Source organism: Grammomys surdaster, unplaced genomic scaffold (genome assembly GCF_004785775.1).
Source record: "Grammomys surdaster isolate TR1022 unplaced genomic scaffold, NIH_TR_1.0 146, whole genome shotgun sequence".
Taxonomy (NCBI): Eukaryota; Metazoa; Chordata; class Mammalia; order Rodentia; family Muridae; genus Grammomys; species Grammomys surdaster.
The window spans coordinates 1,704,468-1,719,014 of NW_021604604.1; the positions used below are offsets into that span (position 1 = coordinate 1,704,468).

The 14,547-nt window shown below is 41.9% G+C and overlaps 1 protein-coding gene across 1 annotated transcript in view; it reads left to right on the forward strand.

The window, feature by feature from the left end:
• Prtfdc1 (phosphoribosyl transferase domain containing 1) overlaps positions 1–14,547 on the forward strand; it is a 93,694-nt gene that overhangs the window by 4,919 nt on the left and 74,228 nt on the right. Inside the window, exons 2-3 of the mRNA XM_028764878.1 lie at positions 5,725–5,831; positions 12,402–12,585. Of these exons, the coding sequence (XP_028620711.1) occupies positions 5,725–5,831; positions 12,402–12,585 (291 nt within the window). The remainder of the gene's footprint in view (positions 1–5,724; positions 5,832–12,401; positions 12,586–14,547) is intronic.

Sequence of the window (14,547 nt, forward strand, 5' to 3'; positions counted from 1 at the left end):
TGTGTATGAAAGTGTGAGTGTTTATGTATGGATTTATGTGTGTATATCTGTGTATTTATATGTATGAGTATGTATATGTGTATGTGTGTGTATGTATGTGTATGCGTGTATATGTGTGTATGTATGTGTGTATATATGTGTGTGTTGTATTGTACATTTGTTCAGTATTTGCTATGTCTTTGCACTCTATTTGATATCATCCACTCCATAGATTTTACTGTATCTTATTTAAAGAAAACAGAATCAGGACTGGGCATGGTGGTACACACCTTTAATCCCAGTATTCAGGAGACAGAAGCATAAGCAAGTGGATCTCTGTGAATTTAAACCCCAACCTGGTCTACATGGCTAGTTCCAGGCTAGTCATGGCTGCACAGTGAGATCCTGTCTCAAAAACTAAAGAAAGAAAAAGAAAGGAAGACACGAAAAATGTGGTCTTCTAATCTCATGGCAGTAAAAATGAGAGAGTGGAACATGACTTGACATAGAGAATATCCTCTGTGATTCAGAGCTGTAAGGATTTGCAGGGGGTAAAACGAGCTCAGGAGACGACTAATTACCAGGGCTGTGAGTGAGTGAGCTCCAGGAAGTGAAGTGGGTACTGTTGTGTGGTTCAGAGAGAAAGCCAAAATAAGTGCTTGATCAGTCTCCCTGCACAGTCTTTACTGGGCCATCATCACAGAGGTGGAATGTCATTCAGGTGCAGCTGTGAGGCCACTGACCAGCCACTCTGCTTACAGCAGGCTCCTGGAATTTACTGGGTGGGAACCAGAGTTGCTCCATACAAATTCACCAGTCACACCAGCCAGCTTGCTGGTGGAGGTTCAATAACTATGACACTTTTTGACTATGCAGATGATGCATACTCCTTGGCCAGTGGGACAGCTATGAATCTCCAGAGCTTTGAACAGTAGTCATTTCTATCACAAGCTGACAAACTGAGCGTCAAGGTTAGAGTTCAGAGGTAATGACTATCTCATTTCTTTGACTGTTGAACATCTTTTTAGTACTTACCAGGTCTCAGGTCAGTGCTCTGGGCATGAGGGACTGAACAGAAAGTAAGATAAAATCTCTGCCCCAAGTAGCTCATATTCCAGTGGGAACAGACAGACAGAAACACACACACACACCCTCACTCATATGCACACAGTCTTATACACACATGCACACACACTCACACATGCACACACACTCACACATGCACACACACTCACACACGCACACACACTCACACATGCACACACACACTCATCTATGCACATTCACACAAATCTAGTAGTCATACATGCTATGAAGGAAAGGGAAGTTAGATGTGAAGGATACAGCAATGGGATGGGGAAGAAGGAGAGTGCTGGTTTATATTTATAGTAAGAAAGGCCTCTCTGTGAAGGTGACATTGAATGAAGACTGGAGAAAAAGAATACACAAGCCCCATGCTCATTTGCTGGAAATATTTCCAGCTAAGGACATATCAAAACCCTAAACAATTGTCAGGAGATTCGATCATCCAGGAGAAAAATGGCTAGAACAGAGTAAAGGAGAAAGTACCAGGCAATCAAGAGAGAGAGATTCTTGTAGGCTTCTGTGAGGACTGTAGGTTTTACTCGACATGAAATGAGAAGCCCTTAAGAACATTTGAGCCAGAGACTGTCATGATGAGAGGACAATCCTCAAAAGTCACTACAGCTGCCATGTTGGGAGAAGCAAGACCAGGGTTGGCATTTCTGCAGTAGTCCTGGATGAAATGAGGGTGGCGGAGACCCAGATGAGGGTGGAGAGGGAACAGTGGAAGTTGCTCAGGTGTGGTTCTGCTCACATTGGGAGGGAATTGGGTACAGGATGATCTGCTGAGTGGCACGAAGATTAAAGTACGAAAAAAGCCAATGCCAAGGTTTTAATCTGAAGAAACAGAAGAAAGTGCTATCCTTACCTCAGGTAGGGAAGGTTTAAATTTGAGGAGAAATAACATGAGTTTGGTCTGGCTAGAGACCAAAATTAGGATGAGAGTGGCTTGCATTCTATCTTAAAATCTCCTTTCTAAAACTGGAGCCCCTTCGTGCAGAGGAGAGTGGGAATCGGGTGGAGGATGTCTTTGGTATAAGATTCAGCGGCTGGGAATGGACTCTAATCTAGAAGTGAACAGATGAGACAGAGCATGTGAATGAATGGAAGGTGTGGAAATGTTCCCAAAGATCCCGGGTGAAGCCTTTGCTGAGCCAGAGCTGCAGGCAACACCAGGGGAATAGGCAAGAGGAGCACGATGTGAGAGCAGTTACTGAGGCTTCCAGAAAGAAGTGGGATTGACCTGGCCTTCCAAGGGGGAGGTGAACTTTGGCATAGAGACAGAGGGAGTAGAAACAAGAGCACTGTGTAAGACAAATGAAGGGAGTGGAAGCCTGGAAGAGTTAGGTGTCCTAGAAATCCCCGAAACAAAATACAGGCTTTTGCCATTGCTCTTGGCTGGCCACCAGAACCTATTGCTGAGAATATCACACAGTTTGATCATGAGACATGGAAAAGTCAAATTGGTATTAACTGAGAAGCTTCCTTCCTGGTAGCTAGTTTTCTTATTACTGGAAGATGCTATGCCCTGTGAGCTAGAATGATTGGCACAACAAGACACACCTATAAGTATCCAAGTAGACTGAATGCCATGAGGGCAACCACTGCTTCCTGATTGGATTTGAGACCTGCACCATAGAAACACATGCCTGGTGCTACAAATATGGCCCTAAACCTATGGTTTGGGAGCTCGTAGGACACAGTACTGAATAGATTAGTGTCGCTCTCAGACCTTATCAAAGAAGATTTTGTGCACTGGATGCCCATTAATGCAGAGATTCCCAAAGGACAGAGAATAAGTAGCTGGAGTGCTCATCCATAAACAGGACATCTGTTATCACACCCTTCCCCCTAAGGCTCAGAAACCATCTCAGAAGAGAGAGCAGAAAGAGTATAAGGGCCAGAGGTCAAGGAGAACCAGAGGACAACACCATCCTTTGTACAAGACAGGACCACTGCAGTCATAAATTCAGTGTCTGCAGTTACCTGCACATGACCTGTACAAGAACAATTCAGTCAGCATTTTAGCTTGGAGAAGGCTTCATACGCACCAACCCTAGTGACCACTAGTGGCTTCTGGGGGAACAAGAGTCAGGTTTCTTTTCTAAGGGTGTAGCATCTGGTAGATCTGATGCTCCATTCCATGATGAGCCAACACCCACTAGTATAGGAGCAACACAAATTGGACTCACTGGGATTTTTAGAAAAATGAAGGACATGGACTTGGAAGCAGTGATAGATAATCAATCTTTAAGAAGCAAGGAGGAGGAGGCAGGCTAAATATGATCAGAATACATTGCATGCACTATAAATGTTGGAGATTGGTTCTAATGCTTTGATTCAGTCGGGAATCTGCATGTTCAAACGCTGAAGGTCCTTGTCCCCAGTTGGTTTTTGATTGATCAATAAAGATGCCAGTGGCTAATGGCTGGACAAAAAGAGACAGGGCAGAACCTTTAGATTTGCACAGGCAAGGAACTTGGAAAAAGGAGACAGAGAATTGCTATGACTCAGGGAAGAAGGATGGGACATAGGAGCTACATGAGAGAAAGCCAACCAGCCATGTGCGATTTTAGGTAGGTAGCCACTGGTTACTTCCCTGATTGGGCCTAGGGTAGCAGGTAGAGGATTAGAAGTTTCCAGCCTTTGGGGTAGCCAAGGCATTTTAAAATTAATGGCATCCGTGCGTGCGTGCGTGTCTTTCATTCTTGAATCCAGATAGCTCCTGGGCAGGTGGCTGGAAGTGTGTGCTGGAAGCCAAAAGAGTGTAGCACAAACTCACTGCTACAATGAAATGCTCAGATACTTAATATTACATGTATGCACATGCCAAATCATGTCTAGACTGGAAAGCAAAGTGAGAGCAGGGACTAGATGTATGTATAAATGAACTAGAAGATCAGGCTGGGTCTATGTTATAAAAACCCTCCATGGCTCAAACCTGGACACAGTAATTATGAAGGTGTGGAAAAATGATCAAATAACAAGAGCTAAAATAGCTACAGAAAGATTTTCATAGACAAGGTTTTCACTATTGCATCCTTTTTGTCTATGTGAAGGGAAAGTAACTTTTACTGTCATTTTCTTCAACATCTTGTTCTTAGTCTAACCAGAAAACATGTCTGTAAATCTTAAGCAAGAGAAAGGGTGGCTAGTAGTCTGTGTTCTGTGAACAGGACCATTTTCTTGGGTCTCAACATCTTAACGATGACTTGCTGAAGTTCCTTTCAAAGAACATCCCTTTTTTAGTCTTTACTGCACCGGCGAGGGCACCCAGAAGTCTGAGTTTATTGTAATCTCAGGATATACTTTTCATAGGTAAACCTTCCCAGGAAGATGAAGCATTTATGGTAAATAGAAATTCAGAATATATCATAATACTGTATATTATACAATTATGCATGTGTAACAATGATGTCATAATATTTTTATAATATACATACAAAGTATATACTGCTTATACTTACATCCTTTTTTTATACTGCCAGAGACTGAGCTTATGGCTTCAGGCATGCTGGACACTGTTATTGAGCGGCGCCTGCATAGTGTTTATATAAACACAATCTTCTATATGATTTTCTATCAGGTTAGGTAAAGCTGGTGAGTTTGTGGGCTGGAGAGGTGGCTAGGTATAGCGGGAAATATTAAAAGAGGCACCATCCCACACTAATGCTGGCTTCTCTCTGCCCCAGTGGTCTTGCTGCCTCTATGGCTAGCCCCATGCAGCAACCTCCCATCTCATGGTTCTCTTGCTGAGGATTCTCTCCCATTCCCAGCCCTGGTAAAATCAAAACTCTCAAGGCTTATGATTTATCAGTCAGATTTATATTAGTAAATTCTCAACTTACAAAACACTCACACAATGAACTCAAAACTCAATTGATATAAACACAAGCTACACCCCCAGATGGGGCAAACGCACCCTGCTATTATTTAATCATCTAAGACATCCCCAATACTTATGGCTCCCAGGACTGTGAGGTTCTGGCTCCTCTTCCTCTCCTATAGGTTCCATTTTGTCTCCTCCTTTCCTTCCCTTCTTCTCTCCTCTCTGTCTCTCTGTCCTGACCTCTAAAGTTCTCAGCCTACCTTCCTTTTGCACTGCCCAATCACAGGCTCTCACCTTATCTTGTGCCTGCCCTCACCTGCATATAGACAGCAATCCACAGTGGGTAGGTAAGAGCACTGACTGCTCTTGCAGAGGGCCCAGGTTCGATTCTCAGCACCTATATCAAATGGTTGACAATTACCTGTAATTCCATTTCCAGGGGATCTGATGCTCTCTGGCCTATGTGCTGGCCTTTCAGAGTACCTGCATGTGTATAATACACATAAACTCATGCAGGTACACATACGAATCAACAAAGACAATAAAATCACTTTTTAAAAAGATACATCAGGGTTGCCCTTTTATTGTACGACAGTTCAGAGTAGAGAATATTGTTGATTTGGTATTCACCCGTTTTATCAGGTTGCATAGACAATAACCTTGCTCTACTAAGCGTAGCATAGCTTGAGGGGATATATTAATTTATCAAGGTGTGTAAATCTAATCTCTGTGTTCAGCATTATTCTGTTTCCAAGTGACAATATTTTGTTATTTACATTAAATAGTAAATCGTTAATGAAAAAATGCCATAATGAAACTACTTTGATTTACAGCTTCTGGATAATTGGCCAGGATATGATTTGGATTTATTCACGTACCCACAGCACTATTATGGTGATTTGGAGTGTGTGCTCATCCCTCACGGCATCATAGTGGACAGGTGAGTGAGTGAGTCCTGAATCCTATATTGGCAGTTCATTGGGGCAGCCCCCTCTCATGTGACTCTTCGATTCCATTAAGGATTCTCTTTGGGAGAACTTCTCTGTAGGGTAGCAAATTTCAACTCAAGGAGCATGTGTGTTCATGGAATTGTGAATGGTGGCAATTACTCTGAAAGATTGGTAAGGATATACAGATGTAAGCTATTATAAATAACACACACTCCCCCAGAGCAATGTCCTATACAAATCATGGCAATAAGGATGAGAAAGCACAGCTTTCCACACAGGCACCTTTGTCTCGTGGCTTTTCACAGACTTTCGATTTAAAGGAAGAGTTAGGAGGTGAACATCACCTTCGTAGAACACACTCTTAAAACCCTGACTTTCCCTGAAACTTCCATTTCAGTGTGTCAGGTCGGCCATCCAGTGTGTGTATGATTGTATCTATGAGTGGTAATGTTTTGAGACTAAGAGAATGCAGCTTCGAACCATGTGTGGAAAGCACAGATATCTCCTCTCGTTCTAGGTTGTTCACTTCTAGCCTTAGACTCATAAGCTTACTCTTGGGTCTCTAACCGCCACCTGTGATTCCCTACCGTGGATTTGGATTTGTAGGTGTAGCCCTTGAGCAGAGCCACCTCAGTACCTAGACCATGTACCCATTCCTGTACCAAGACTGAAATGAGTAAATCTTCACATGCACATGGAAGACAAGCTTCCTCGTATTCACAGTGTAAGGTCTGGGATTCAGGACTCTTCAGAAGTCTAGAACTCAGAGAGAGGAAGACAGTGTGGAGTGAAAAATTGGGGTTCTCAGGTTAACTCCTCAGCAGTACTTCTACCTCTACTTTTTGAAAAATTCTTATATTCTTTTTTATTGAATATTTATCTACTTTACATCCCAGTGGAAGATTCCCCTCCCTCTTCTCCTCTCAGCCCCTCTCTACTCCCCCCATCCACCCTTCCTCCTCAGAAATGGAGAGGTCTCCCATGGATATCAGCCTGCCTTGGCATATCAAGTTGGAGTAGGGCTAGGCAAATCTTCTACTGAGGCTAGACAAGGCAGCTCGGTTAGGGAAAAGAGATCCAAAGGCATTCAATGTAGTCAGAGATAGCCCCTGCTCCTGCTGTTAGGAGTTCCATATGGGCGCTGGAGAGATGGCTCAGCGGTTAAGAGCACTGACTGCTCTTCCAGAGGTCCTGAGTTCAATTCCCAGCAAACACATGGTGGCTCACAACCATTTGCAATGGGATCTGGTGTGTTTGAAGATAGCAGTAATGTACTCATATACATAAAATAAATAAATCTTTGGAGAAAAAAAGGAGTCCCATATGAAGACTGTAGTGACAATTTTGAAATTTTGATTTCTTTCAAAAGCACAGAGATATTATAAGAATATATTTTTTGTTTTAATCCCAGGTATGGGATTTGGGACTGCTTCAGACTGTCCCCAGCAGCTGATGATGCCTTGCCTCATGCTCTAGCAGGGGCATGATTTTACCAGTGGCAGATAATTTGTGTGATGTCTGGAATTCTGGGGACCTTTCAGAGGGTATGTAAATGTAAGAGCCCAAGAAGTGGGGTGGGTTGTTAGTCGATTGAGGTTTATTAAATAGCCACGTGCTAAAAAGAAACAGCAATAAAAAATTAGATAGCCTGAGGGTGAAGATCAAATTTGCCCCCAAGGAATTCAATGCCCCTAATCAGCAGGAAGTAGTCTAACGATAAGGCTGTACCCTTTCTCCGATATCCGTTTTATTTCCCATTTAACATTAAGGGAACGACAAGATAGAAAAGAGGTGGAGAAGGGTAGAAGGAAAAAGAACCCACAAAGTAGCTAATGCCAGCTACAGAAGACCCAGCTGCACAACTCTTACATATGTGCAGAGGGCCTAAGTCCATTCCATGCATGCTTTCTGGTTGACAGTTCAGTATTTATGAGCCTCCGAGGGCCCAGGCTAGTTGACTCTGTAGGTTTTCTTGTAGTGTCCTTGACCCCCTCTGGCTCCCACAGTCCTTCCTTGCCCTCTTCCACAGGATTCCCCAAGCTCCACTTAATGTTTGGCTGTGGGTCTCAGTATCTGTCCCGGCAGTTGCTGGGTGAAACCTCTCTGATAACAGTTATGCTAGGCTTCTGTCTTCAAGTATAGCAGAATATTATTAATAGTGTCGGGGTGGGCTCCCTCTCATGGCATGAGTCTCAAGTGGGGCCCGTTACTGGTTTGTCCTCCCCTCAAATGTTGCTCCATCTTTTATCTCTGCACATCTTGTAGGCAGGACAAATTGTGGGCCAAAGATTTTGTGACTGGGTTGATGTTCCAGTCCCTCCATTGGATGTCTTGCCTGGTTACAGGAGATGGCGGGTTCGAGCTCCACATTTCCCATTGCTAGGAGTCTTAGATACAGTCACACACCCCCACGCCACCATTCCAGTTCTCTCCCAGTACTCTCTTCCTCCATCCTCCCTGCACCAGATCCCCCCTCTTCCCTTATTCTTGTGAGGTTAAATTAATTCTATGAACTAAGTCCTTAAAGGGAAAAAAAGTTCAAAAACAACACCCCCAGGACACTTTTCCAAGTGTTGTCTTTCCAACTATCACTGTCAGTAGGAAAATGGATTTGTCATTCATACACATTCCAGATTGTGTAATATTTCTATTGCCTGAGACTTGTGTGTTGTTTATCATCTCCATTCACAGTGTATCACAAAGATAAGTTCTAGTTTGGAGTCTATCATGGAAGAAGATGGATTTCCCATGGCAAGCACATTTGATCCTTAAAAGGGATAGAAATTCCATCCAATACATTGGGAAATTTTGCAGTTTTCCAAAGTGCAGAACCTCATTAGAATTTTACAGACTGGGAATTTTTGCCCCCCAAAATTATAATAAAGACTCTTGACTTAGACAATTATATCAATTTTATCTGTGCAAAAAGAAATTTTATGTATTCACTTTCCATACATCTCATAAGCAATTTCCCTTAATAACAGTTTGGGAAGCCCTGTGTATAAACGAATTCTTGCTTTTCTCACTTGAATTTTATGATTTTATTTCATTGTGCCCTGATTGAAAGCATAAGCAAGTCTGGGTAAAAGGATCGTAGCCCTTTCCCACACAGTGGTAGTGCCTAGTGAACATGTTAGGGTGTGTCTTGTTATCTTTATGTTTAACATTCCTCCATAAGTGGTCCAGGAAGGGCCCCGGAATTCAGCCCTCAGCTTTAAAACAAACATTACACCTACTTTACATGGGGAATGAATCTATGATTTCAGTACATTTTTACGCTTGGACCCATCTCCACAGTTCTGTCATTAATCTACTGACAGGAAGTTACTAATCAGGTTTCTTTCCTTGGAAATTCTCTTGATGTGTCATGGAAATTAAGTCATAACACATCTAATCATTGGTTCAGCAGCCAGCGAACCTTTGAACTTCTGATTTGGATTTGTAAACAGTACAGGTACAATTCTTAGTATGGAGATATCGTTTTTGTTTTTCCTAGATTAAGCCTTTGGGGTGAAATTCTGGGCTTCCTGGTGAGTTTCAACAACTGTAGGTTGTTTTCCAAAGTGGCTGTGATGTTCCCAGCCTCACTGGTAGTTCAGCAGGACTCTGTTGTTTTCACATACCTGCTGACATTTAGTATTGTCTGTCCTTTGGGTCAAAGTCATTCTAGTATATGTATAATATCTCCCTGTGATTTAAACTTATACTTCCTGAATCATTAGTGTGCTTATCAGCTACTCGAATTCTTTTCCTATGGGGGTAAAAGGTCTCTATCCAAGCCTTTTGCCAATTTTTTATTTGGTTGTTTGTCTTCTTGTTGAGTCATAAAAGGGATATATATATATATCACTATAATTATAATTGCATATATTGTGTAAATATAACCATTTGAATTGTCTAAATGCATAAGCCAGGCAGTGGTGATGGATGCCTTTAACTCCAGCAGAGGCAGACAGATCTTTATGAGTTCGAGGCTGACCTGGTTTACAAAGTGAGTTCTAAGACAGCCAGGGCTATACAGTGAAAACATGTCTTGGAAAACACACACACACACAGAGGGAGAGACACACACACACATACACACACATACATATGATATATATTAGATAGTATATATAACTTATATATTAGATACAAATTTTTATCATATTATGGTTTTCATATATATTTCCAGTTTAGTCATTTTCATTGGAATATTTTGAGAATGTATATTCTGTTGTTTGGTGGAGTGTTCTAAAAATATCAGCTAGGTCCAGTTTATTGATGGATTGTTCAACTTTATCCTTTATCCTAACTGCTGGGTCTGCCCATGCCTGGTAGAGGGAGTCTCTAAGTGCAGTGATGTCTCTTTCCTCTTGCTGTTCTGTCAGTCTTCTGGAATCCCTAGGGAAACATACGCTAGGATAGTCAAGCTTTCTTCAGGAGCTGACAGAGATCACTGACTCTGATCTCACATCCTGACTGAAAGATGGTGTCTTCATCTTCCTTTTCATTGGCACAAGCATGGTGTGTCCTTCATGGTCCTTCCACTTTAATCTGAGTCTTTATGTTTAAAGTGGGATGGGGGAGATGGAGATGTGCAGTTGGTAAAGTGAAGCAGACCTGAGTTTGATCCCAGAACCAAGGTGAAAAAACTGATGAGGTAACCTGGGCCTGTAATCCTAGCTCTGGGGAGACAGACAGGCAGATCCTGGGCTTGCAGGACAGCCAGCTTATCCTAATTGGTAAGCTCCAAGACCCACTGAGAACCTGTCTCAAAAATATAATGGACAGTTCCCCAAAAGATGATATACTAAGTTGACTTCTGGCCTTCATGTGTACATGCACTTCCATATATATTCATGTAAATAGCCCCCCACATACACATGCACATCCATGTATACACACACATGTGATCGTACACACTCATACATACACACACACACACACACAAACACACACTGTGGTATGTATGTATGTATGTATGTATGTATGTATATGTGTATATATGTATGTGTGTATATGTGAATATATGTATGTATGTATGTATGTATGTACACATGTGCACATACACTAAATAAATAAATGTAATGAAAAATTTATGAATTCAATGCATCTTTGTAAAAGCATGCCAGATATTCTGATGTGCAATCTTTGGGTGATCGTATTTAGACAAATACTACCTGAAAACACAGCTAACATCCTATTTGTGCATATATATGAACACTTAGAGAGTGTTCAAATAGATATGAATGTATAGAGTATATAGAACTATGTTATATATGTAGAGTGTAGACATGATAAAATTATATATAAATACATAATTCAGTTTGTCTATTTTAATCAAATCCAATTTTGAATGCTCACAGGGATTTTCTTTCTAAGGTACACTTTTGAGATCCTGCTTCTATTCAAGGTTTTGGTTTTGTGTGGGGAGTAGTGCACACTTGTACCTATAGAATATGTCGAAAACTGTGAAGATAGTGCCAGAGCAAAGGCAGAGGCAGGCCATTGCTGTTCATTGACTCCAGGAAGCATCCTCCTCCACATTGGATTCCACACTGTGTGGCTACCTCTTCCCATTGTACTGTGGTGTGCTGCCTTTGGTGACTATATGGGTTTTTTTTTTTTTTTTTAGTTATTCTGAACTTGACTTTTCTTCCAGTGTAAGGGGAATACATCACTCTCTATCTTACGGTTTCTGTTGCTTTGATAAAACACCAGAACCAAAAGCAACTTGGAGAGGAAAGGATTTACTTCATCTTACAGTTTTAAGTAACAACAGTCCATCACTGGGGGGAAAACAGGACAGAAACTCAAGCAAGGTGGGAACTTAGAAACAGGAACTGAAGCAGAAGCTGTAGAGGACCGCTTGCTTTCTTATACAACCCAGGACAATCTATGCAAAGGATGGCCCCACCCACAGTGATTGGGGTCCTCCTACATCAATCAGTAATCAAAACCATACCCCACAGACTTCCCCACAAGCAAATCTTACGGGGGCATCATCTCAATGCCCTCTTCCCACACAAGTCTGGTTGTCAAGCTGACAAAAAAGAAACAACAACAACAAAACCAGCCTTCTATTTCCTCTTTCTTTGCTATAAAATGAGACTTTCAGTTAATACCATCAAAACCTTTTAAAGTTTAACAATAGGTGTTGTAATGATAGAAAATAAATATTAGGCCGGGCGGTGGTGGCGCACGCCTTTAATCCCAGCACTTGGGAGGCAGAGGCAGGTGGATTTCTGAGTTCGAGAGTTTGAGGCTAGCCTGGTCTACAGAGTGAGTTCCAGGACAGCCAGGGCTACACAGAGAAACCCTGTCTCGAAGAAAGAAAAAAAAAAAAGAAAATAAATATTATATATGATCTCTAACACTGTTTATGACATATAGGAGCTATGATGTCACCTCTATAAGTATGTTATCCACACTTTGGTTCCACTTTAACAGAACTTTTCTGACTGACTCATTCTGTTTTCCAAACTTCTCTCCATGTTCACTCAAATGATCTAATCTGTATAGAACATCGTGTGTATTAATTGTACATTAGTGTATCGTTTATTTCTTACGTCTTTCAGAATTGAACGGCTGGCTAAGGATATAATGAAAGACATAGGCTACCATGATATTCTGGTCCTGTGTGTACTGAAAGGAGGTTACAAGTTCTGTGCTGATCTTGTAGAACACCTCAAGAACATCAGCCGAAATTCAGATCGGTTTGTCTCTATGAAGGTTGACTTCATCAGGCTAAAAAGTTACAAGGTAAGTTGTTACGTGTTCTACTGTTATTGCGTAATTATAAGAACTCACAATTCTCAACACTAAAGTAAAAATGAAGAGTGTAGTGTTTTTGTTATTGTCAATGTTTTTTTTTTTTTAATGGAGCTTCTCTATGTAATTCTGGTTGTCTTGGAATTTACTCTGTAGTCCAGGCTAGCTTTGAACTCAGATATCTGCCTGCCTTTGCCTCCTGAGTGCTGAGACTAAAGCCATGCTCCGCCATGCCCAGTTTAAGTATATTTTTTTAATGAACAAGAATATAACAATTATAAGAATTTAGATAATATGCTTCTGTTTTCACATGTAAGAAAGAAGACTCTTTGGGAATGATTTCTGCATTTGTTCATATGAATGAAACTGATGAGTGTGGTCGTTGTGAGGAAAAGTCCGCTGGAGGATGATGTGCTTTGTGTTGAGTGTTATTTTTGGTCCTGGAGTCCTGTGGGAGGGAGTCCAAGCCCGTGGGGAAACCTGGTTCTCTGCTATCCTTTCCTGAGGGGGAGAAGGAAAGCCTGGAGCAGACATCAATATGAGGAGACCAGGCCAGGATCTTCCCCAGAAACCCTTTCACAAGCCTATGACGGTTCCTGGCCACCTCGCAATGGAATTGATTTCAGTGGGTTTCCAAACACATTCTTCAATTAATCTTCTCTTTTCACCATATTGTTAACTTATGTGATACTTCTTATTTAGTGGCCAATTAATTCAAAACTAGGGTACTGTTCATTAAGAAACTCCATTGGTCAAAACCATGATGGCATTTTCATTCACCAAACTACCTTAGCACCTTTGAGTTCTATGGTCAGGCTCCATCGGCTTCCTATTGGTACATACCCACACCAGCACAAATTTAATGGCAGAAAGCAACACGGGTTTTTTTATGAACACTTTCCTGGGTTATAAATCTAAGTGTGTTTATAGCTAGCTCTCAATCTTTTCTAGCTAGATTTTGATCAGCTGAGATTCAGGATCTGTTTCCAAGAACTCCAACTGTGGTCGTAAGTCAGTTCCCCTGTCCTTACTGCAGGACTTGACTTCCATTCCTCCTGCCCTCAGGTCTTCATTCAACACAGGGGCTCCTCCAAGGCCACTTAACACTGAAGTTGTAGTTTCTTTCACACCAGATAGGAAGCTGTCCATTCAGTAAGGACCCTACTCTTCTAATCACTGAAGTGATTAGGTCTTGTTCACCCAGTTAGCTGACCAGGCATATCATCTGGGGAGAGAGTTCTGGCCACATTGTCAAGTTCACACACAAGTGAGGAGGATTGTTCAGGACATGTGTACCGGGAATATTGCTTATGTCAGTTAAGGTCATTAGTGCTGTGATAAAACACTATGACCAGAAGCAACTAGGAGAGGAAAGCATTTATTTCACCTCACAACTCTGTATCACTGAGGGAAATCAGGGCAGGAACTCAGGAAGGAATGCAAAGGTAGGGATTTAAGGAGAGCTGTGGAAGAATGCTGCTGACTGGCTTGCTTGATGTGGCAGTGATGGACATGGCACTGCCCACGGTGAGCTGGAGTCACCCACATCAGTCACCAAACAAAAACAAACAGACAAACAAACAAAACAAAACAAAAAAACTGCATTAACAGTTTGGCCTACAGGCCAATCAGAAAGGCATTTTTCTGAGTAGGGCGTCTCTCTTCCAAATTGGCTCTAGATTGTGTCAGGTTGACATAAAGATAGCCAGCAAAGCCATCTTGAGGATAGCCTTGGAATTCTGCCAACAGTTTTCATGTGACACTTTTCTAGTTGCCTCAGGTCTAGGGCAGCTGCAGTTGGTTTATTATTTCTTAAGATGCGTCTTCAGAGTTCCTGAACCTCCCAGGATCTACTGGAGATGTTGTTTCCATGTGGGCATCCTCGCCTGGTTCAGTGCGCTCTCGGTCTCTCTCTCTCTCTCTCTCTCTCTCTCTCTCTCTCTCTCTCTCTCT